Raw genomic sequence first — 22,862 nt, forward strand, 5'->3', positions numbered from 1 at the left:
TGGTGTTTAAAATGCTTCCTCAGCACTTCATGGGCTCAAAACTACACTGCCAGCCCAAAGACATCTGTGCATATTCCGAAATGCCCTCAGATGCAGCTGTTGTATGGCTACCCACCCGTTGTCTGGAGTTTCTGTACTTCCGTGCCAAGCCTTTAGCTGTGGAACCAACCTAACTGGCAAAACAGGAATGTAACAAACGATCCCTGTGATATGAGTCATATTAACTATTTATATGGAAGAGGTTGGTAAGACATTGCAGGAAGCACACGCACGAGATGCCCTGCTAGGACACGTCTTACTGAATTAGGTAGACGTGTATCATTTGTAATCTACAGCCTGGTCTCAGATATGCATTCTAAGCTTTGGATGATAATCAAATCAAATGTTTAAAACTGTGTTGGCTTTAGAGTGGCTCCATCAGTGCTGCTAGAGTTAAAACACACACACACACACACACACACACGCACGCACACACGCACGCACACACGCACGCACCAGCAGATAAAAACGTGACCAGTTAGAGAAGATCCATTTTCCTCCTAGAGGAAATATTATTAGCTTTGTTCTCTCTTGGGGGGGGGGGAGGAGTTTTACTTTTCACTTTAACACTTCAGGGAACACTCTCCTTATCTTTAGCCAGAATCAGCTCTAATCATAAACAAAAAACCAATCAGTGAGGTCCGCTTTTGTTGTTTTAAAAACTTTACCATATTAGAAGATATTAGATCTGGAAAGGGACAAGCACCAAGCTAAATATAATTCACTTGAGTGATTTCTGACAATGTGTGCAAATCGAGTTGTCTTTTCGGGATTGGCATACCCTAATATCACTGAATGAATCTACCACCTGAAGGCAAACTTGTGCAAAATTATTCACTCTGCTAGATTGTCAAATAACAATGTAAATTATGTTGATTTTCTTTAGAGAGGGCATCAGAGACCTCCACTCATGGATTCAACAATAGACATTGATCCCCTGTGGTAGATCAGGCTAAGGTACTTGGAATACAAAAATGAGAAAGAGACACGGTCCCCTTCTCTGTATGGTTACAGCCTAGATGTGCAGATAGGGGAGGCAAGCACATAAACAGGTTATTATAATACACTCTTGGTAGGTGTGGTATTATGGAAACACTGAGAGTTGAAGCTGAAAGCTCTTTCTAACTGAATGCCACTGTTTAATTTTAAGCAGCTATAAGCCCATTTTTCTTAAACCAGTTGTCTCTTTGTAAGAAAACCGTCTTATAAAACTGGCTCATGTTTCAGTTGTCTGTGGCCCTTCATGTGCCTCGATTGTGTCTGAAAGGCCCTTCAGGTCAGGGACCACTGAAGACCACAGTCTCACACTTAGTAATTGTGACTATTCTTAAGGTTACATATACCCTAGGATACTATAGTCATTATTTCCTTGAAGGGATCTTCACTAAAGATGAAGATTTATAGTAAGCCAGGTATTTTAATAAAGGAGCATTTTCCTCTTCCTTTCTTTGATCTTCCATTGGCCAAGTTTCTGTGAAGGCCAGATAGTAAATATTTTAGGCTTTGCAGGCCATACATTTCTTGTTGTACTTACTCAGTTCTGCCACTATAGTGGGAAAGCAGCCACAGATAACATGTCAGCAAATGTGCATGGCTGTGTTCCAATAAAACTTTATTTACAAAGCTAGAGGATGGGCCAGATTTGACCCTCAGGCCATAATTTGCTGACCCCTGCTTTATAAGCAACATTTTTATTAGTCTTGATAACATTTAAAATGTACTGACCGGTAGGCTGTAAGGAGTAATGAGCATTAAATGTGGGGTCAGGAAACCTGTGCCAAGGCCTAGAGTTGCCCCTGCAGCTTTCATTTGATCCAAGTCAGTGATGTCCTTCAGCCTCAGTCTTCTCTTCAGTAAAATGAGGGGATGGACAAAATGACTTCTAAGATGCCTTTGATTGGCATTCTCTATTTCTGGAAAGACACAGGGATCTGATGATGAAATTCACCATCAATAGGAAATTTAAAGGGACATTTGCATCCACAAGGATCTGGGTAGACTGGAATGTGGACCATGTTTCACAAAGTGAAATTTAGTAGGAAGTAGTATAAAGTCTAGTACTTAGGTCCTAAAAAGATACAGCAACATGCAGACAGGAGGGGAGAGTCTTGGGATAAAGCAGCACAGGTGGAAGGTTTGAGCTGATGACTAGCACATTATGAATCAACAAAGTAAAGCGGCTGTCCCACGAGGAAAGATGGCTTTAAGCTGCATTAGCAAGAAGAGTGTCCAGGAAGAGAGGACAAGGGCTCTTTCTAAGCTCTGTGCTGACAAGACCACACCTGAAGTATTGTTATCAGTATTAGACAACACCCCTTAGGTCAGACTTTGACACCCTGGAGAGTGTCCAGAGCACAGGACCAGGGTGGCAAGGGAATTCCCAGCCCTTTCCTTCAGAGGAGATTGAAAGACGTGGCCATGTTCAAGAGTGGGGGAGGACACAGAGAGCCAGGGATACCAAAACTGCTACACTTTAGAGTTCCTATGGAAAATTACTTCTTGAAAGATTTTATATCTTTACATCTAGGTTAGTACTCAAAATATAATAGGCACTCAAATATTTGTTGAAAAAAAGCCTAAGTATGTGAAGAGCATTCAAGTAGAAGAAGTATTCTACTTGTTCTCGGTGGCGTCAGAGGCCAGGAGTAGGACCGAGGGAGGAAGCCACAGGCAACTGCTGCGGTCTTAGCATGTGGAGAGGTAGTCCGCATCATTGTGCCTGGGAGGCAGCCCAGGTGCTGCTTTGGGAGTCCCCATGGTAATCTTAGCACAGTCTCCTGGTGGTCACCTGGTAGCCACAATTATATTCAGCTGCCTCGAGACAGCTGTGTCATGTCACCTTAAGGCCTCTTGGGTTCTGAGAGCGTGTGTTATGTTTGCATTTTTCTGCACACATAGGTTTCCTGTCTACACTCGTATTTCCCAAAGTGCAGTGAGGACCGGAGATGTATGAGATGATTTTAGCTATTACACAAACTGACATTTTTTAAATATTTGCATATTTCTTTTAATGTGTATTAGAAAAAAATAAAGCTGGCACATCATAATTTCATAAATATTATGTAAGACATAATACAGGCTACATTAGAAAAGCAAGAAAATTTAAAGTTGATAATGAAACGTGGTAAGCACACTTAACAGTACCTATATATTCAGATATGGCAAAAGTTGAGAAAGTAGTATGTGAATAGCTGAAGTACGTTCTAAGTAAATTCTATTAAACTCTCAATGAAGAGCTATAAAAGCCATTTTATTTTGCTTACAAGTATCCCATCTCTTTCTTCCACCTATAACAAGGTAATTTTTCTCTGTCACACAATCCCATCACTGGAAAAGACTCAGATGATTTTCCTTTTTCATTAAAAAAAAAAAATGCAGTAATGCCAATGGAGAAAATTCCAGAAGAGAAAAAAAGTAGAGTGAACAAAAGAAATCTTACAGAATCCCACCACGCAGCTTCCCGTTCCCCTCCAGCATTCCCTCCTTTCTTTGAACCCTTGTGTAAACTTGTCATCGTGGGATAGATGTGCTTTATATTTTTCATTTTAAATTTAGCGTATCAAATCACTCTATTACAAACTCCTCTTTGCTGCATTTTTTGCTCTCAGCATTCTTGGCCACTTGTCATTCCTCAAAGCTAACGCAATTGCTTCTCATGCGTCTCCTTCACCCTGATGTCTTTCTAAGTAAAATGGAATTTACACTGTAGTTCAGGTGCTAGAGTTTCAGCCTCTTCTCTGGATACCTTCGTTTAGGAAGCTTTAGACACCCTCATTTTACTTGTCTATAATTTTCCTTGGTGTTTTATAATTTAAAGTTTTCACTCGAACCCTGTCATTCCATTTTTTGGGCCTCTGATCTCCCTAGGGGGTCTTGTATCTGTACTCTCCTATCACCAGTTCAGGAAAGTCTCTTTCTTCTCCCATTTCAAAATGTTTCAGAAATCCATAAGGACTCCATGTCCCATGGATGTAGGTAGCTGATACTCTCTGGTTTTACTCTGTTTAAGTATTTCCCAATGTACTCCCTTTCTCCATAACTCCATTCCAGACATTGAAAACATTTACTTTTTTATATGTGTGTGTATATATGCAACCAAATTATTGGCATATTGCCTGTTTTATCCGTTATCTGATGTGTAGCTTTAGCCTTGGATATGCCTCATACAAATGCCCATTCCACTATTCTGGGTCAAGACGTGGATAAGATTGGGACTCATGATCATTCATTTTGTTCTGATAGTCCAGACATGCGGGCAATTAGACTTGTAATGACTGTTCTATAGAAAGCTGAGCTCTGTAGAAAATGTGTCCAATATATAGAAAAAAATAATAATAACTGGTTATTCTTTCTGTGAAATTTTTCTAAAGGCTGGATTACAGTGGACCTTCCAGAGAGTTTTTCTTCCTCGTATCCAGAGAACTCTTTAACCCATATTATGGCTTATTTGAATATTCAGCCAACGACACATACACAGTACAAATAAGTCCCATGTCTGCTTTTGTAGACAATCACCATGAATGGTAAGTACTTTTTCCTCACCACTTTTTTTCAGTTGATTTTCTGTAAGAGTATTTTTTATAGGAACCCCTATTTCTTTTAACACTTTTTTCCTTGGAGAAAATCATATTTTCAGTTTCATTTGACTCTTATTTTTGTTGTCAAATTTAAATATGCAGGCAGTCTCCAAGCTAGGGATAGATTATATTCCACACTTGATCGTAGCCAAAAGACCGAGAAGTAATATATTCCAAAAGACCAATTTTAAGTGAGTTGGGTAGAATTCAAAAGGTTTTTTTCCCCATTGAAAGAAGGTTCCAGATGATGTTAGGTTCCCAGCAAAATCACTAGATTCTGCTCTGCACCTTTGGGCATCTCTGAGCTCTGAGATGGGGTGGGAGAAGGTCCTGACCCAGAGGTCGGGCAGCTGCTAGAGCAGCCCTTGGGGAAGTGGCCAACACTGGGGGTGGGGCAGAGCAGCTGGGGTGCTGGCTGAGGGTGATGATGGCATTCTAGTAGGAGGGAGGGAGGGTGCGGTGCCCTGGAAGAACCGATAGTAGAAGAGAACCTGGCAGAAGGACACGGGCTCAGAGTCTCAGCAGTGGCGCTTACCCTATTAGCTATTGAAATTTGTAGCCAGGGACTGCTCCTTTCCTATTTTTTCACATAAAATCATCAAGGAAAACTGGTATAGGATTCCCCTCTGGGGATTACTTATTCTGAAAATCCTGAATTGCACTCTTTGCAAATGTCCTTACATACTTTTTTAATCCCTGCATTTATACACTTTAAATACTCTATAACCCCTATTTGCTTGTTCATCTTTATTTATAGTAACAACAACAAAAAAGAAGTAAGTAAGACTCATGGAAAAATTCTCTTTGAGTCATGAAGGTTAATATTGGTGGGTGGAGGGCATTAAGTTTTAGGACTTATTCTTCAAATTAACTCCATTTAGTTACAATTTGGAGTCCTCCTAGCTGTAGCTATTACAGTTATGCTACCTTAGGTGGAAATAAAGAAAACAAAGCTGCTGGACATTCATCTTAAAATGGCTGTCTAATACTAAAATCACAGATGGACTGTATGGACTTCAGTGTGGATGTACATTTTTGGATCCCTTTCTGAAAGAGAAAATAAGTGTACATCTCAGCAAATCCAATCATGACTGATGTATTTAGTAAAGTTTCCAAAGTGATTCAGAATAGGATTGAGCCTTGAAATTTTAGAGAACAGAATGTCCCATGAGGAAACTCCCCCAAAGGTCCACATGCATAATTCTTGGATCGTGACAATTACCATCCGGAGTGCAGTTTGAGAGAGACCAGGTATAGGAACTTTCTCACTTTGAGATTGGGCTTTTCCTCAAGAGGGGATTGCTAGTGGGTTTGTATTAGAGAAATTCTGCGAATACTCTTGCAAGCAAACTAGAAGGGGACAGCATTTTCCCCACCACCGCTGGTCTCAGTCTGTCACCTCTGAGAAATGGCTTGGGGAAATTTCACTGACCTGCACATGGGGAATTCGTGTTGACCATGTGGGGTGCTACATGGTAGACATTATTAACATGAGGTGAAGGAATTATTAACAGAGTGAAACAGATTTTTTTTCAAGTAAATGTGAATATTTGCCTAATGAAGACACAGGCTACAATGCACACAAACTCTCACGGACCCAGTAAACGATCAGTCCTGGACAAACTTAGATGATTAGAGCTGAAAGGCTTTCTAGAAGTCAGATAGAACAATTTAGAAACTGCCTCATGATGTGTAAGCTGTCTTGTGCTTTTTCTTCACAGGTTCCGATTCAGTGGTAGGATTCTTGGTCTTGCGCTAATACACCAGTATTTGTTGGATGCTTTCTTCACACGGCCCTTTTACAAAGCTCTTCTCAGAATGTAAGAGTATTTTTGTTGCTTGTGCAATTAATATGTAAGAATGTAATATTTCTTTTATTAAAAAAGGGCCTTTTGTCAGTGTCACGTATCTGCTTAGATGTCTGAAGCTAAAACAGTTTCAAATATGGTCACTGTGTTTTCCCCAACCCTGTATTTCTGTCTTGCCCCTAAAGTCTTAGTTTTGCTTTGTTCTAGAAAATTTATTCTCATTTGTTGCAACACATGTTTCTTCAAAACAATTGTACTTCAAATACAGCACTGGAATTCCTGTGGTATTAATGCCGATTATTAATAGAATAGTTGTGGGTTAGTCTTGGTGACTCACAGCCCCCTATCCTTTATGAGAAGCATTTTATATATTGCTTGATGCAGACTTCAACTGCTTACTCTTGGTCCAAGTTTTCATTCTCCTTTTGTTTTGTTTTTGTCTTATTTTTTGTTTGTTTGCTGGAGGTGGGCAGTCCCTTATTTTTCTTGAGACTTCCCTATATGCAAGATAGTAATTTATTATGGCAGATGAGAATTTAGCATTCACAGAACTTTTTCTTCATTGTTGCCACAGTGAAAGATTACAATTATTGTAAAATGTAGAGCAAACAGTTTCTGTCCTGTAATCAGTAGTCATTTACAAGGCTAAACAGGAGAAGGCAACTGTCTGGTGGGGTAGTAGCTCAAACTTGCAAGGAGAAAGCACAGAATGATTGCTGTGTTCTGTCCAGGTTATTCCCTGACAGAGGCCATGTGCCTGCTTTCTGTAAAATGGAAGCCTAGACTTCAAATGAAAAGCAAGCGTTTCTAATGGGCTCTTAAGAGGGTCAGTAGGAAGACTTTTTGCTTTCCTCCCTTTTGGTGTCTGGGCAGATGAAACCCTGGGGAACTGGGCACTGTCCATTTGCCTCTCGGGTTCCCCTTGTCTGATTTGCACCTTCCCATTTCATTGCCTTTTCTCATCTTCTCCTATAAGCTTCCTAAAAGAGTGGTCTGTGCTGATGTGCCCTCAACACACTTTAGCCTGGCTTCCTTGCCACCAGTAACCCTTAGAAGCTTTTAAAGAATATCCTTTAGTCCTCATCTTACTGTATCATCCTACTGGTTTTGATACTGTTGACCACTCCAACCCCGAACCCCACCCACTTACTTTGTGTCTTTCCTCCACTGGTGTCCCTGACACTGTTCTCTCCCAGTTCCCCTTTTATTTTTATGTCTCTTTCATGGGCTTCTCCTCTGACTTCCCCTTAAATTTCGGTGTTCCTGGAGCTTCCATTCTTGCCTCTCCCCCCTCCTGCTTTTCTCTCTCTATGTGCTGTCATGGCGAAATGTCTACACCTGTCTCTTCTCCTACTGGCTCACATCTGCACCCTTAGTCTTAATCTTTGAGTTAGAGGCTCATGTGGTCAACATTCCACTGAGTGTCTCCACGTGCATGTCTCCTAGGCATCTCAAAATCAACATGGTGACCACTAAACTCCTCAATTTCCTCAACCTAAAAGTGTACCTTCTCCCATGTGCCTAGTCACAGTCCACGGTGCCAGGATTCTCAGGTCACTGGTCAGAAACCGGGAGTCACCCTCACACAGGGATGGCAGATAGACAGCACAGATTCTGCTCTTCCCTACCACCCATTCCACTGCCATGCTGTGGTTCACAAATCATTTATCATACTCTTCCCCACTGAATTCATTTTGGCCTCAGGAATTTTTTCCATTTATAGTCCTCAAGACTGGCAGTTAATCAGAGCTGGCTTGCAACATGAGTTCATTTGGTACCCCTATTTTGATAGCCTTCTTTATACCCCTGATGATACCACTTACTAATGCCCATGTTTACCCCTTAAATAATTCTTAAATTCATCTTCTTCTGTCCACCCTTAATAGCTGTGCTCTTAAAATAAAACTCTTATCTTATTTTGGCCAGATTACTGTAGTGGTCTACTAATTGCCTCCACCATCTGATGAGAACCACTCCTCTCCCCACCCCCATTTTAAGTAATCCTCTATACTACAATCTCCAGAGAACTATTTAAAATCGCATCTCACATCTGATCATGTCATTTCCTGTCCTAAAATATTTCAGTAGTTCCGAAGCACCATGCTCCTTAGAATGATATTCAAGGCCTGGTCCCAGCTACCTTCCTAGCCTTCTCTGGATGTTATGTCTTGTGGTTAACTCTCTGATACTACCAGTATGCTTGAGTATTTTGCATATTCCATGGCCTTGTGCTTTGTTAATGTTGTTCTCTCCTCCCTTTCTTTTCCCCCTTCTCCTTCTTTTCATCCATTTCCCTTTACTTCTCTATCTTTTAAACAGCCTACAAATTTTGATGTAGGTATTACCTACTCCAAAAGACTTTCCTGAATCTCCAGGTTGAGTCCCGCATTCTTGCTATGAGAACTCCCTGTATCTACCTTATCGTTGTTTTTAATTGGAGTGTAACATTCATGTAAGAAATACACAAATTTTAAGTGTTACCCAGCCTAGGCTATCATCATCACCTTATATTAATTGACCTATTTGTGTGCCTGTCTCCCCAACTAGACCATTAGCCCCTGAGGGCAGTAACTGTTTATCAAGTAGCTGTTAAGATGTCTGGCACATCCTTGATGCCTAATAAATGTTTATACTGAACGAAACAAAATGACCTCTGAAATTGGGCTGATGGGGGGAAAATTCAAAACAACAAAAGCAAATCAGTTGTTACCACCTTAAAACTGGGCTATATAACAGTAACTCCATTGTATGCAGATCCTCTCTCCACAATGAAAAAAGAGGAAAGAAGTATGGAAAACTATTATAATTGTAGAGAGATTCCGTAGCTTGCTGTTTTCAGAAATCTGGAAAAAACAAGAACCATGAAGAAAAAGGAGATGTATGTGAATGTGGATCACTCAATCTAGTCTTTGAAAAAAATAACAAAGTTAAAGTACAGTATAGAAACACACCAAAAATATCTAATTATGAGAACAGTGTTTTAAGGTGGTGTAACGTAGCCAAAAGAATATGGGACTCAGGCTGTGAACACCTGAGTTCCAGTTCCTGCTCTGGCATTAGTCGTGAATGACTAGGCAAATGGCAGCCACTCGGACAGGCTGGTTGATTTAAGGCATTTTATATATCCAGGATTTTTACATCGTATAGCGTATTTTTTTTATTATTTAGCTGCTTTGGTTACTGAGTTTGACTGAGAACATTCCAGAAATCACTGCCTATTTTGTTGACCTTGTTCTTGTCTTCAATTCTTAGTTTCTTTCCTGTGTCTGTGGGGTTTTCCTAACAGTCATCCCTACATATCTGCTTCTATCTGTTTATCATCTTAGTCTGTGTGACCTGAGTGATCTAGAATACCTTGATGAAGAGTTCCACCAGAGCCTGCAGTGGATGAAAGACAATGATATCCATGACATCCTGGACCTGACATTCACTGTGAATGAAGAAGTTTTTGGGCAGGTCTGTGTATGTGAATCCCCGGTGACTTAGCGTGGTAATTAAAGGCTGTTGGTTGATGAAGAATTAATTCATATGCATACTTATTTGTGGCTTGTTGGGTGGTTTCAACCCCTGTTTATATACAGTTATAATAATTTTGGCTACAAAAATTATTTTAATACCAACAGCAGAGTAGGATGGTCTAATTTACAGATTGTGGTAACTATTTGTGTGTTATAAGCAATCTTCTTTTTATTCCCAACTAAAATATCCACATAAAATTTTAGAATTGCCTTGTATAAAATACAGCTTTTCAAAGTCCATGCTACCCCAGAGTTGAATATTAAATTATTTAATTGGCATTTGTACTTAACTCTCATTCATGTTTAAGAGCGGAAAATGTTTTGAAGCTGAGGGATGAAATAATGTTTTGGTGAAGGTTTGAAAACATGGTCGTTGGTTAAAAACATTTCTTTCAAAAATTATATACTGTTTCATAAGTAATATTCTTATTTACACATTTATGTTTGGCTAGTCTTCTGTACTTCGTGTTTTGGAAAAGAAGTTCTCAATGTAACATTCACTTAAATGTAATTCTGCTTCCTTAAGGCAAATCTTTACTTAAATATTGGCTTTTGATATGTAGTTGATTCTGAACCCTAATGGAATTTGCGAAAATATGTTTTTGCCAAACATTCCAATAGCAGTGGGGCAGAACCTGGAGCTAATTTATTTTCATTTAAAAGACTTACTAGTTTAGTCAGGATTTAAAATTTAACCTCCAGCACTCACAATATATAGATTTTTAACCACTGAGGCTTTTAGACATCAGCTCAATGCCTAGTTTTTACTGAGCACTGGTGTGTGCGTGGGCTCCATGTTGCACCTCCCCCCACTGTTGTGGAAACCCCCCTCCCGCCGTGGCTAGGGCAAAGACAGGTAGCTGGGTGATTTCGGCTCATTGGTAGCAGTGTTCTTCTAACATCAAGAGTATTTCTTTATGTTCAGTGTTTTGTTTTGTTTTTTAATCTCAGATTACCGAACGAGAATTAAAACCAGGGGGTGCCAATATCCCGGTCACAGAGAAGAACAAGAAGGAGTACATCGAGAGGATGGTGAAATGGCGGATTGAGAGGGGTGTTGTTCAGCAAACAGAGAGTTTAGTGCGTGGCTTCTATGAGGTAAAGACAATCAGAGGGAGTGGGGTTTTGCAGGCTGCTATCTATGATACCACAGTCCATCTTCTGGTGCTTTATTTGTGTGCGATATTTCCATTTTTCTTTTGTTATATTTATTATTGCACTTTCAATTTAAAAACTCCAATATATTTTGTATGTGTTTCAAGAACACAAAAAAGCTCCATGCCCCCTTACAAGAGATCTTTGAAATAAAATGATGAATTCAAGTAGCATTTCATGACTTAATGACCACTAATAACAGTGAAGTCATACGTCTTACTCATGCTTTGATACGGGTGATCACGTCTCATGCTTGCTATGTGAAGTGATTGTATCTTAGGGTTTGAATGAGTTGTGACAAATACTCCATGTGACTTCCTTTGGAGGAGCACTAGATCTTTTTAAAAGAGAAAAACAAACTGGATTTATCAGTGGTCAGTCTTAAAATGAAAATTCTGTTGAGGAGAAACTCATCCATCTTGTCTTAAAAATATATTTGTCGAGAGCATTGCATTCTTCAGAGTGCCTACACAGAGCACTTCCGTCCTATTCCTAAAATTCCTTGTGCCCTCCTTTTCTGATGAGGCTTAATTATAGCTGAGATTTCTCCTGACTCACAAGCCATGCCCTGCATTCTTTTTACTCCACAGGTGGTGGATGCCAGGCTGGTGTCTGTTTTTGATGCAAGAGAACTGGAACTCGTCATCGCGGGCACAGCTGAAATCGACCTGAGTGACTGGAGAAACAACACAGAATACAGAGGAGGTGAAATGTGATTTAGAGATGGCTGAACTTTTACGTTTCATATTAAGGGGAAGCAAATGGTTAGCCTGAATGCCAGCCTGAATCCAGGACAGGCAAGGCACTCTGTATTATAATCATAGGTTTGCCACAGTCTCCTCTGAGACCTTGGGCAAGGTACATTCCCTTCTTTTCCTAGTTACCTCATCCATCAAGTGGAGGAAGGACTGTTTACACACCATCTGAGGATGTCATAACTGTTAATTGTTGGTGAAGAAATGTGACCATAAGAACACTAATTAATTGTTTTATGGTGTTGTTAGTGAAGCACCTAGGAACTCACATCCACCTGGTCAAACTCCACCTCTTCTCCCTCCATTCTAAAACTTGAAGCGACACACCCTCTAAGCTTCCCAATAGAGCAAAGGCAGTTTTTCTGCATTTCACTGAACTACCTACCAGTCGTAATTCACGGTTGAAACACATAAATGGAATAAGACCTGGTTCTCAAAATTCAAGAAGCTTATTGAACAGGCCCTTCTAAACTCAAGCATGAAGTTCAACTGAAAAGCAAACTACTGTAAGATTAGTTAAAACCTGCATCGTATGACAGTTCACCGCCTGGGAAGCTTTAGAAGTGGCATTTCTGTAGATGACTATAAATTGTCTATTAGCAGTTGGGACTGAAGCCATTGAAATCTCATCACTGAGTCAATAGACTTTGAAAGGGACCTGATGGTGATCCAGAGTTGAAGTTTTATCCCATAATTTTAAGCAAAGAGAGAATACCTTTTCTGAAATTTATTGCAGTGTGATAGTCTTCAGAAAGTCATGACAAATAGCAGTTGCTTTTTGTTGTGATTTTGGCTTTTGGTTTTTAACTCAGAATGTAAGGTTAGCAGCAGTTCTGAACTTGGAGAGTAAAAACTACAAACTTTAAGTCGCTGAATTAACCACTTAGCAGAATACACTGAGAGCTGAACATCTCTATCTTCAGTTATCTGTAAATTGAAACAAAAGATTAAAAAAAATTTTTTTTAAGTTTAGAGTAAAAAAAAAAAATAACATTTGCTGAATTGCTTTTGTTCTTGCCTGTTCGTGGCTCTTCCAGCTCATCGCTATTGCCGTGGGCTGGCCGTGCGTGCCCATTTTCTCTGAAAGGCCGTATTAAATTGCAGTCTCTCTTGCTGCTATTTCTGAAACCCAATTGCTACGATGCATCTTTTCCAACTGGCCCCATGTGTAACCCACATGTGGCCTTGGTTATTGTAACTTTGTTAACCAAGCTCTTTTTACCACCTAGAACACAATTTTCTCCAGCATGCTACATAACTTAAAAATCTTACCATAAATGCCATTAGCCCCCCCCGCCCCCCCCCCCCGGCTCTGCCCCGGGGCAGATTCTAATAGCAACACTGTTAATCAGATCAGCCATATTCATCTTTACGTATTGTAAGCTTTATTCACTGTGTATGTCTACTCAAGTCCCTATTTCATGGTTATTGTAAATCTTTCCAAGTGAAATGCTTGGGAAGAGAGTGCTCCGGGTGGGGAGGCAGAGAGATGGTGAGATACCCAGCTGTTTGCTGACCCAACTAGCTGGCACTGGATGAAGAGGCAGCTCTGCCACCTGCCATGTGGTCATTAGGCAGCTGTTTGTAGAGAATATGAAGAGACACTTGCTGTCCTCCTCCTCCAGAAGGTTTGGCACAAACAGCAAAGGAGAAGCAGAAAGGGGCCTGATTCATAAGATCAGAAGAGCTATAAAGAGCCACTGTGCTTATTTTATAGATGAGAAAACGATTTGCTCAGCACCAAATAGCTAGTTTCTGCCAAATGGACATGGAGCCTGTATAACACCATGTCCAGTATAAATATATTTACCTTTCACTTGGATCCCTTTCTTGTCCAAAGGGCACTAAGCATCACTGATCAAATGGTAAACGCTAAGGCAAAATTTCCCCCAAATTCTACAACCACTGTAACCTGTGAGCAAAAATTCAAATTCAAATCGTTTGTTACCCACCTTGTATGTTGGACTTACTTGTGCTGACTCGGAATGAGAGTGGCTTTGTGTACCTCGAGCACATGAGTTAATTGGTTTGAATCACCAATTGTACCTTAATCTTCTCTCAACTTAATTTTTCTCCGATGAAAGATTTTGGGATCCACACGTACTGCCTTAATCCTCCCGGGGATGATACTTTTGACATTTTATTAAATTCTACTAAGCTATGGAATAAAAGTAACATTTAGGTTCGTGGTTATTTGCGATTTATTAGTTGAAGGAAATAGAGTAATAAAATTACGATTTCCTTTTTATTAATAAAAAGTAAGTTGATTTAAAAACATGAACATTAGGGGCGCCTGGGTGGCGCAGTCGGTTAAGCGTCCGACTTCAGCCAGGTCACGATCTCGCGGTCCGTGAGTTCGAGCCCCGCGTCGGGCTCTGGGCTGATGGCTCAGAGCCTGGAGCCTGTTTCCGATTCTGTGTCTCCCTCTCTCTCTGCCCCTCCCCCGTTCATGCTCTGTCTCTCTCTGTCGCAAAAATAAATAAATGTTGAAAAAAAAAAAAAAACATGAACATTATATGTAGTTTTAAAATAGTTTGCAATTAAGTATTTACTTGTATACTTATTTGATTAACATGTCTCTCCTTTACCAGAAGCCCTGTAAGGGTCCGTTTGCTTTGCCATTGTTACCCCCAAGCTTAGTACAGTGCTTGGCATAGTGATACTTGAAAATTATTTCTTAAATGAATGACCAAAAGAGTTAGGTATTTCCAGTAACAGCAATGATCTTTTTCAGAAATGGTATGGTTAAAATGACAACTTTGTTGTTCTTCTCTCCACCAGTTTTGTTTACTGACCACTAAATGGAAACAGAGACCTCCTAGTTTCATTGAGTATTGTCTTTGTTTGACTTTTGACACTCGTGTGATTGTATTTACAGTGTTATTCCCTAGTCTTAAATGATAGACAACCTTTAAAGAATCCAAGATGATGATTTATGTCTGGGGGTCTTTTGTCGACACGTCATGGTGTCATGTCATCTTAACATAGACAGGTCAAAGTAATGTGGGCTTTCCTGATTGGTTTAATAGGATATCATGACAATCATATTGTAATTCGGTGGTTCTGGGCTGCAGTGGAAAGATTCAACAATGAACAGCGACTCAGGTTGTTACAGGTAAGATGCCATTGGTTAATTTTTTAATGCCTTAATATAATTATTATTGGAATTGCTTATGTTTAATAATTGCTAAGTACTCAGTAAACACACCCCATGTTTGCCTGCAAATGTGGGATACATTGTTTCAGACTCTTCTGATTGCATGTTCTGTGGCTCCGTCACTATGCAGAACATCCCCAGCCACGTCCAAGCATCTCATTGGAATTTTGAGGAAATACCAACTCCAGTCCAAGAATCCCAGGAAAAACACCTGCCTTCAGGGCAGCTTGGTCCCTTCAACATGAGGTCCTGGGGCACTCTGCAGGGCAGCACCTCTAGCAATAGAAAATGACCTTCAGTCCCTTAGGAAGTGACCGGGTCTTTGAAAAAGAATCTTTTCTTTTCTTCCATGTAACTTTCCACAAACTTGAGATAACAGTGAAGTTCAAGGATACTGGGGAAACTAACTCATTATTTTCTTGTGGTGTTCATAGTTACATGGGCATTTGCTGGTTGATCGCAGCCAAAGAAATATCGAGAACAAGCCTTCTGGATGCTTAGGCAGAGCCTTACAAATAGATTGGGTCTTAACTCCTTTGGATCAAGGATCTGGTCCTCATTTATTCACCTCAAGTTGATCAGGGACTGATGTCAAGTAGACTTAGGTTGATTGATATACCTACTTTATTTATCTGTAATGGGAAACACACCCAATTTAGTCTACTGAGCTGGCTAGCCATACAGGATGCTTTATCTACTAAGACCCTCTGGATCTCCTTTTCTTTTATAATGCACTGTCTTTCCTTAGTGTTCCCCAGATCTTTGTCAGAATTCTTGTGTTGGGTTTTTCCACACCCATGGAGTTTTGTCTTCAGGCTTTCCCACCAGTGAGCAGCCTGCTGTTCTTCCCTGAGGGCCCTGCACATGAATGATGCCATGCGTTTGTCAGCAGCTAGCCTCTTGGTTTCACTTTATCCTTCTGTTTTCTTTGGTTGATAGTTTGTCACAGGCACATCCAGCATTCCCTATGAAGGATTTGCTTCTCTCCGAGGGAGTAATGGCCCGAGAAGATTCTGTGTGGAGAAATGGGGGAAAATCACTGCTCTTCCCAGGTAAAATAAAAAAACAACACTTCTGTACTGTCATGACAGGTATTCCAGGAGAGAGAGCTTTAAGTTATGCGTGTATTGATTAATTACTGTTTTTATATTAAAAGTTTGGGAGAGTGGAAAAAAGCTCTTAGAATGAATTTATCTTTGATTACCTTTCAAAATGGAGGAGTAAAAGATCTTACTGGGCATACTTAAAATGCATGCATACATATCTTTGTCTCTTTTTTTTATTGAAGTATAATTTACACATGATGTTACATTAGTTTCAGGTGTACAAAATAGTGATTCGACAAGTCTATACATTATGCCGTGTTCACCACAAGTGTAGCTACTGTCTGCCCCAAGACGTCACTATTATAATATCATTGACTGTATTCCCTATGCTGTGCCTTCTATTAGCCTAACTTATTCATTCCACAACTGGAAGCCTGTATCACCTTCTTCCCTTCACCCATTTTGACTATCTCCCATTCCCCCTCCCCACTGGCAACTATAAGTTTGTTCTCTCTATGAGTCTATTTCTGCCTTTTGTTGGTTTACTCATTTGTTTTGTTTTTTAGATGCCACATGTAAGTGAAATCATTTGGCTTTCTCTGTCTGACTTATTTCACTTAACAGAATATACTCTAGGTTCATCTGTGTTTTTACAAATGATAAGATCTCATGTTTTGTATGACTGTGCAACATTCCTCTGTGTGTGTGTGTGGGTGGGTGTGTGTGCGCGCGCGCGTGCAGGCACATGTGACAGGCACACGCACCACATATTCTTTATCCGTTCATCAGTCAATATGGGTTGCCTCCGTATCTTAGCTATTGTAAATAATGCTGCAGTATCTTTTTGAATTAGTGTTTTCATTTTCTTTGGGTAAATATCTAGTAGTGGAATTACTGGATCATATGGTATTTTTATTTTTAATTCTTTGAAGAACCTCCCAACTGTTTTCCACAGTGGCTGCACCAAGTTACATTTCTACCAACAGTGCATAAGGCCTCATTCCTTTTTCTCCACATCCTCGCCAACACTTATTTCTTGTCTTTTTTATTTTAACCATCCTGAAAGTGATAGGGGATGTTGCATTGTGGTTTTGATTTGCATTTCCTTGATGATTAGTGATGTAGAGCATCTTTTCATGTGCCTGTTGGCTATCTGTATGTCTTCTTTGGAAAAATATCTGTTCACATCCTTGGCCCATTTTTAATTGGATTATTTGTGGGATTTTGGTGTTGAGTTGTATAATTTCTCTATATATTTTGGATACTAACCCCTTATTGGATATATCATTTGCAAATATCTTCTGTTATAATACAAAATGCTGTATAACCAAAGCATTTGTTAGCTTTAGTGAAACAATGTTGGTCATCACACTGTGGCTTCTTATGATTGTGGCTGTGACTTAGGTGTTCGCAGAAGCTCTCATTTTAAGTATATATGAATAACTATTTAGAATCTCGTCACTAAAAATTGCCACTATGGTTTCTAGAGAGTATTAAATCATGTCAACGTACTCTATACCTCTTTAACTTAAATCATACATGCTTTAGTGCCATGTGAATGCTCTCTGCATTGATTCTCATTCATAATAAGATAATGCACTTCCCTGGAGTGAAAAAAAAATTGCTTTGCTGCTGCTAATAAATTTAAGAGCCTGTAAGGTAGTAGTTGTGAATATAAGTGTTTGGGGTTGAATGGAGAACTGGAACTGAAACAAAAGAAAAGGAGGGAACACATGAATAAAAGAGGAATGGAGGAGAGTTGATTTTAGAACTCCTTTATGTAATCAGCAGTAACAATACAGTATTTTTGAGGTAAAAAAGACTTCAGATTGCCTCTCATTTTACTAATAAGACTGTGGGGCACCTGGGCGGCTCAGTCAGTTGAGCGTCTCTTGATTAGACTTAGATCATAATCTCGAGGATTGTGAATTGGAGCCCCTCATAGGGCTCTGACATTGCAGAGCCCGCTTGGGATTCTCCCTCTCCCTCCCTCTCTGCTCCTCCCCCGTTCACATGCTCTTTCTCAAAATAAATAAATAAATGTTAAAAAAAAATGCTGCAATCTGGGGGGGGGGGTTAAATGATCTTCCCCAATGGTATTAGGTACCCCAGGATGTCATCCTGAGTTTTTTTTTTAAGTACAAGTAACTTTGAGAAACCTGTTAACGAGACTTTCTTCCTAGCGATTGCAAGACACTGTTTCTTAATAATTATTTTCTAAGCATCAACACATGACAAGAGGGGCACTGAAAATACAGATACAGACGGCAATGAGCAGTGCCAGCTCAGGGCCGGCGTAAGCCTCCTCAGTCACCCTCAGTATATTTCAATCTGTGAACAGAGGCACTACATCCAACCCCCTAAGTATTAGCCAGCATACCTGATGTTCCAGATTTGGGAGACTGTAATTTCATTATTTAAAGAAATATTTTCTTTATACCTGAATCATCCCTCCCCCACCCCCACCTTAAACACATATTTGTATCTCAAAAACAGATTCACACTGTCTGATTAAGGCTTTGCACCATTCTGAAAAACTCAAGGATTAGCATCAAGGAGTCAGGAAATGGCAGATTAATTGTGCCACTTTACTCTTGAAATCTATTTTTTATAAAGATTTATTTTTGTAAAGTAGATGGAATAAACTGTAGTAATAAGCAGATATATAAGTTGTTCACATTTAATCACTGCAATTTTCACCAAACATGGTAAGCAGAGAAAGGTAATTTGATGTAGACCTGAGACCTAGCTTCAGAGAGACTGGGCTGCGTTCCAGCTCTGTCGCTTACCTGCAGTTGAGTCTTGGAGAAGTTGCTTAATTTTTCTGAGCCTCTGTTTCCTTATTTACTTTGTAGGTCAGTAATTCTGAGGATTCAATGCAATCATTCATGTAAAACATTTACTGCTGACCCTGGCCTTGAGTAGTTAGTAGTGGCTGCCATTATGATTTCTGTCACCATCATCTGTAAAATATATCAGGCAGTAGTGTATTGGAAGGAGCACAGGGTTGGGAGTTAGAAGATCTGGGTTCTAGTCCTGCCTCTGCCACCAGCTAACTCTGGGACCTAGAAGATCACTTGATGTGCAAAAGGCCAGGGAGAGGGTGGTATATTAGGTTTGGTTGAACAAAAACTTATAGTGAGAGGTTTCTGAAAATCTTGGGAGTCAGGCTGGTTCACTTTCTACTTCCCCCTGAGAGTTCCAGGAAGTTTGTGTGCTGACTCATTATAAGTGATGGTGTTCTCCATTATCATTGCGTACACACAGTTGGGCAACAGACGTTGTTTCTTCCTTTCTTCATTATGACCTAAGGTTCCTAGTTTTACCCAGATTATAAAAATGCATAAATACAGATGATATATGAAGCACGTCAGGCAAGCAGACTACTTTCGTATCTTGTCTATAACAGGCTCTAACATTTTAGATCTGATAGGGAGAAATAGCTGTTCAGCCATTCTGCTCCACAGGTAGTGAGCTTATCTATTGGAGAGGCATGCGTGCAGATCATAGCGAAAGGATATACTGGCTTTCTGCTCCGAAGCAAGAGGCCTGATCCATCTCTGCAGAATAGGGACAACAATGCCCTGCTCAAAGAGGATGTGACAAGTGAGTAAGATAATGCATTTGAAAGTCCTTAGAGAGAGTAGCTTTCCTTTGTTCTTTTTATCCCTTGATTCTGACTCTTCCGTAAGCCCACCATACTGCTATAACTATGAAGATGTGCTCCTCAGAGAAAGTACACTTGGAGGAAAAATATAACAAGAAGAACTTCAATGTACGACCATATATTTTTTCAGAAGTGATTTTTTTGACTGATAACATTGGCGTCATCCTTTGAAATGTGGGGTGTTGCTTAAATGTTAAAAAAAGATCTGTAAGATTGTCTGTAGTCTGAAGAGATTGTTCTATATGACTGAGGCCATTTCTCCTATCATTGAAACGGATATACTGAAGCCATTTTTCCAGCTATTTCCTGATAGGTTTAAGTTGCAGAACTGAAGATCTGGTCTGTCTCATGCTGGTCAACCCCAATGTATTTCTTTTTCCTGTTAGTGAGACAGTATTTAACCTGTAAAGTAGGACCTCTCTTTTGACTGGAGACAAAATGGATGGGTGTTCTTCTTACTTACAAAATGTATTCTATAAGAAGTCTGGCATGGGGCACCTGGGTGGCTCAGTCGGTTCAGCGTCCGACTTCGGCTCAGGTCATGATCTCACAGTTTGTGAGTTCGAGTCCCATGTCAGGCTCTGTGCTGACCACTTGCTCAGAGCCTGGAGCCTGCTTCAGATTCTGTGTCTCCTTCTCTCTCTGCCCCTCCCCTGCTCATGCTTTGTCTCACTCTGTTTCTCAAAAATAAATAAATGTAAAAAAATTTAAAAAAAATTCTGGCATCATCTCATTCAGAAATGAGAGGCTGTAGCCTAGAGAGCTGGAAGTGGCTGTACAGAATGAGGATGGGCAGTTGTGGCAAACGGGAGGGCATCTTAGCCTTTCTAGACACAGATGATGGAGGGCTTTTCAACCTTTCAAGCAAGCAAATTTGAGTCTTATTTTCTCAGATTTCCTAGTCTCACTTTGTGGTAGCACTACTTACATTGTGAGCCAAAAAGTGTATTAAAGTATATAGGGTTGTTTCTGAAGCCAGTACAAGTTGAGTCCATGGCTCTTTTTTTCTCTCTTGTGGTAATGAAGTAACTAGAGACGCAGATGATAAATAATGATGGAGGCAGACTGGTGTCTCCGCAAAGGCTTATAGTCTGAACACATTACTGCACTTCCTCTGCTCTGCGGTTGGTAGTTAGTTCTGTATTTTGAGTTTCTGTAGATTTCCTATCCCCTGGTGCTCTGATGTACTTACGAGACAGTCAATTCACTTTATGGCAATTGCTCTGAAACATTCTGAAAGACAGGATGCTAACATGCCAGCCTGGAAAATGCAGGGCAAATCCTCTCTCCCAGCATGGTATGGAGTTTATGTGTTCATCTCTGAAGGTTCTTGCCAAGTAGGATGATGGGACAAAGGATTTGGAGAGCTGCAATAATGATGGAGGGGTAGTGGGTTTTTTGAAGGGGGGGGAAGCGTTTTGAAAATGGCTGTGTCTGGAGATTATTATGAATGAAATGCTGACCCAAATTAAGAAATAAGCAAGAATTAATTATGAAATGGGTGTCTCGGGGAGACAGTTTCTCTAGTGGACTAGAACTTTAAAAAATAAAAATATTTTTTAAAGATACAACTTTTTTCATTTTTAAAACTCTGCTTTTTATTCTTATGAAAACATTTACCAAAAAACAAAAACAACAAAAAGGCCAAGAAATTCTTGTTCTCCTCAGAAAGCCCCTCCAGGCTAGTGCCCCCAGTGCACCTGTCACTCTGTCACACTTTATTTCCTTCATTAGACATACCCCAACTTAATCATTATGTTTAGTTATTGGTTTACTTGTTGATTATCTGTCTCTCCCTCTAGGATATAAGCCCGTGAGAACAAGGACCTTGTTGGAATTGAATGTGGCTTTGCCTATAGTGCTGAGTCCTGGCATATAATTTGCACTCAGTGAATATTGTTCTTAGTGAATTCTTTTTTTTTTAATAAATTTTTTTAAATGTTTTTATTTATTTTTGGGACAGAGAGAGACAGAGCATGAGCAGGGGAGGGGCAGAGAGAGAGGGAGACACAGAATCTGAAACAGGGTCCAGGCTCGGAGCCGTCAGCACAGAGCCCGACGCGGGCCTCGAACTCATGGACTGTGAGATCATGACCTGAGCCGGAGTCGGACGCTTAGCTGACTGAGCCACCCAGGTGCCCTGTTCTTAGTGAATTCTTAAACTTAGGGTATGACTGTGGACTACTCCAGATGCGATATGCCAGAGTCACTTTTGTATCTCTGTATCCTCATCTGAACAATTGAGATACATACCAGTAATTACATCACAAAGTTGTCTTGAGGATGAACTGAGGTAACACATGCAAAGTGCTTAAAATGAGGCCTACTACATCATTCAATAAATGTAGCCATTTTTTTTTTGAAGTTTATTTATTTTGAGAGAGAGAGAGCAGGGGAGGGGCAGAGAGAGAGGGAGAGAAAGAAGCCCAAGCAGGCCCCGTGCTGTCAGCGTGGAGCACAATGTGGGACTCAATCTCATGAACCATGATATAATGACCGGAGCCAAAACCAAGAGTCGGACACTTAGATGACTTCACCACCCAGGTGCCCCTAGATTTAGCCATTATTACTGTTGTTCCTAATATCTAGCCCTCAGAGCTGGCATGGTATATCTTTGGGTGGGCAAGAAATATGCTATATCCACTCAGGATATTTATATTTTGCTTGGACTTCCAAGAGTTTTCGTCCTGGAACTGTTCCCTACTGAGTTTTCTTCTACAGCTTTAAATTCTTACATTTAACAAGTGTGTAGTCTTCTTCATTTACAGGTGAAGAAGCTCACAGTGCGTAGGTTGAAGTTTCTTCCGCCGATCATCCCCAGATGCAGGAATCCCCACTATGGGGACATTCCACACTGTATTTATAAATCCAGGTACATTTTAACCAAGGTGTCCTATTGAAACTTTGGAAGGCATTATTAGCAGAGAGACTTCCTCTAAAAAAGCCTTTTGATACTCATTATGCATTTATTGTATGCAAAACCTTGTGGTAGATATAAATTGATCTCTGTCCATGTGGACCTTAACAGTGAAGGAAGTAATAGACATTTAAATGAACAGGTAACCAACATCATTGGCCACCAGATGGGATATGACAAATGAGTAGTGGGGGTAGTAAAGGCCAGAATTCCCTTCCCTTGA

General features: G+C 40.2%; 1 protein-coding gene and 1 long non-coding RNA gene across 3 annotated transcripts in view; one reads left to right on the forward strand and one right to left on the reverse strand.

The window, feature by feature from the left end:
* The window catches only part of HECW2 (HECT, C2 and WW domain containing E3 ubiquitin protein ligase 2), a 239,273-nt gene that overhangs the window by 201,112 nt on the left and 15,299 nt on the right, over nucleotides 1–22,862 (forward strand). Inside the window, exons 21-27 of one of the 2 annotated variants that reach the window (XM_047083672.1) lie at nucleotides 4,410–4,562; nucleotides 6,338–6,436; nucleotides 9,751–9,880; nucleotides 10,894–11,040; nucleotides 11,688–11,802; nucleotides 14,882–14,967; nucleotides 15,949–16,061. In XM_047083672.1, the coding sequence (XP_046939628.1) occupies nucleotides 4,410–4,562; nucleotides 6,338–6,436; nucleotides 9,751–9,880; nucleotides 10,894–11,040; nucleotides 11,688–11,802; nucleotides 14,882–14,967; nucleotides 15,949–16,061 (843 nt within the window). Of the gene's footprint in view, nucleotides 1–4,409; nucleotides 4,563–6,337; nucleotides 6,437–9,750; nucleotides 9,881–10,893; nucleotides 11,041–11,687; nucleotides 11,803–14,881; nucleotides 14,968–15,948; nucleotides 16,062–19,389; nucleotides 19,662–22,862 lie in introns of those variants that run through there. The other variant, XR_006962746.1, reaches the window with a different exon arrangement.
* On the reverse strand, nucleotides 14,857–19,122 carry LOC124515118 (uncharacterized). The gene is made up of 2 exons (XR_006962747.1): nucleotides 18,845–19,122; nucleotides 14,857–16,022 (listed from the first exon to the last, which is right to left on the reverse strand). It is a non-coding gene; the product is annotated as an uncharacterized LOC124515118 (long non-coding RNA).

This window comes from Lynx rufus, unplaced genomic scaffold, assembly GCF_022079265.1.
Source record: "Lynx rufus isolate CCGP_SWC_20201006 ecotype Redwood Valley unplaced genomic scaffold, mLynRuf1.p SCAF_2, whole genome shotgun sequence".
Classification (NCBI taxonomy): domain Eukaryota; kingdom Metazoa; phylum Chordata; class Mammalia; order Carnivora; family Felidae; genus Lynx; species Lynx rufus.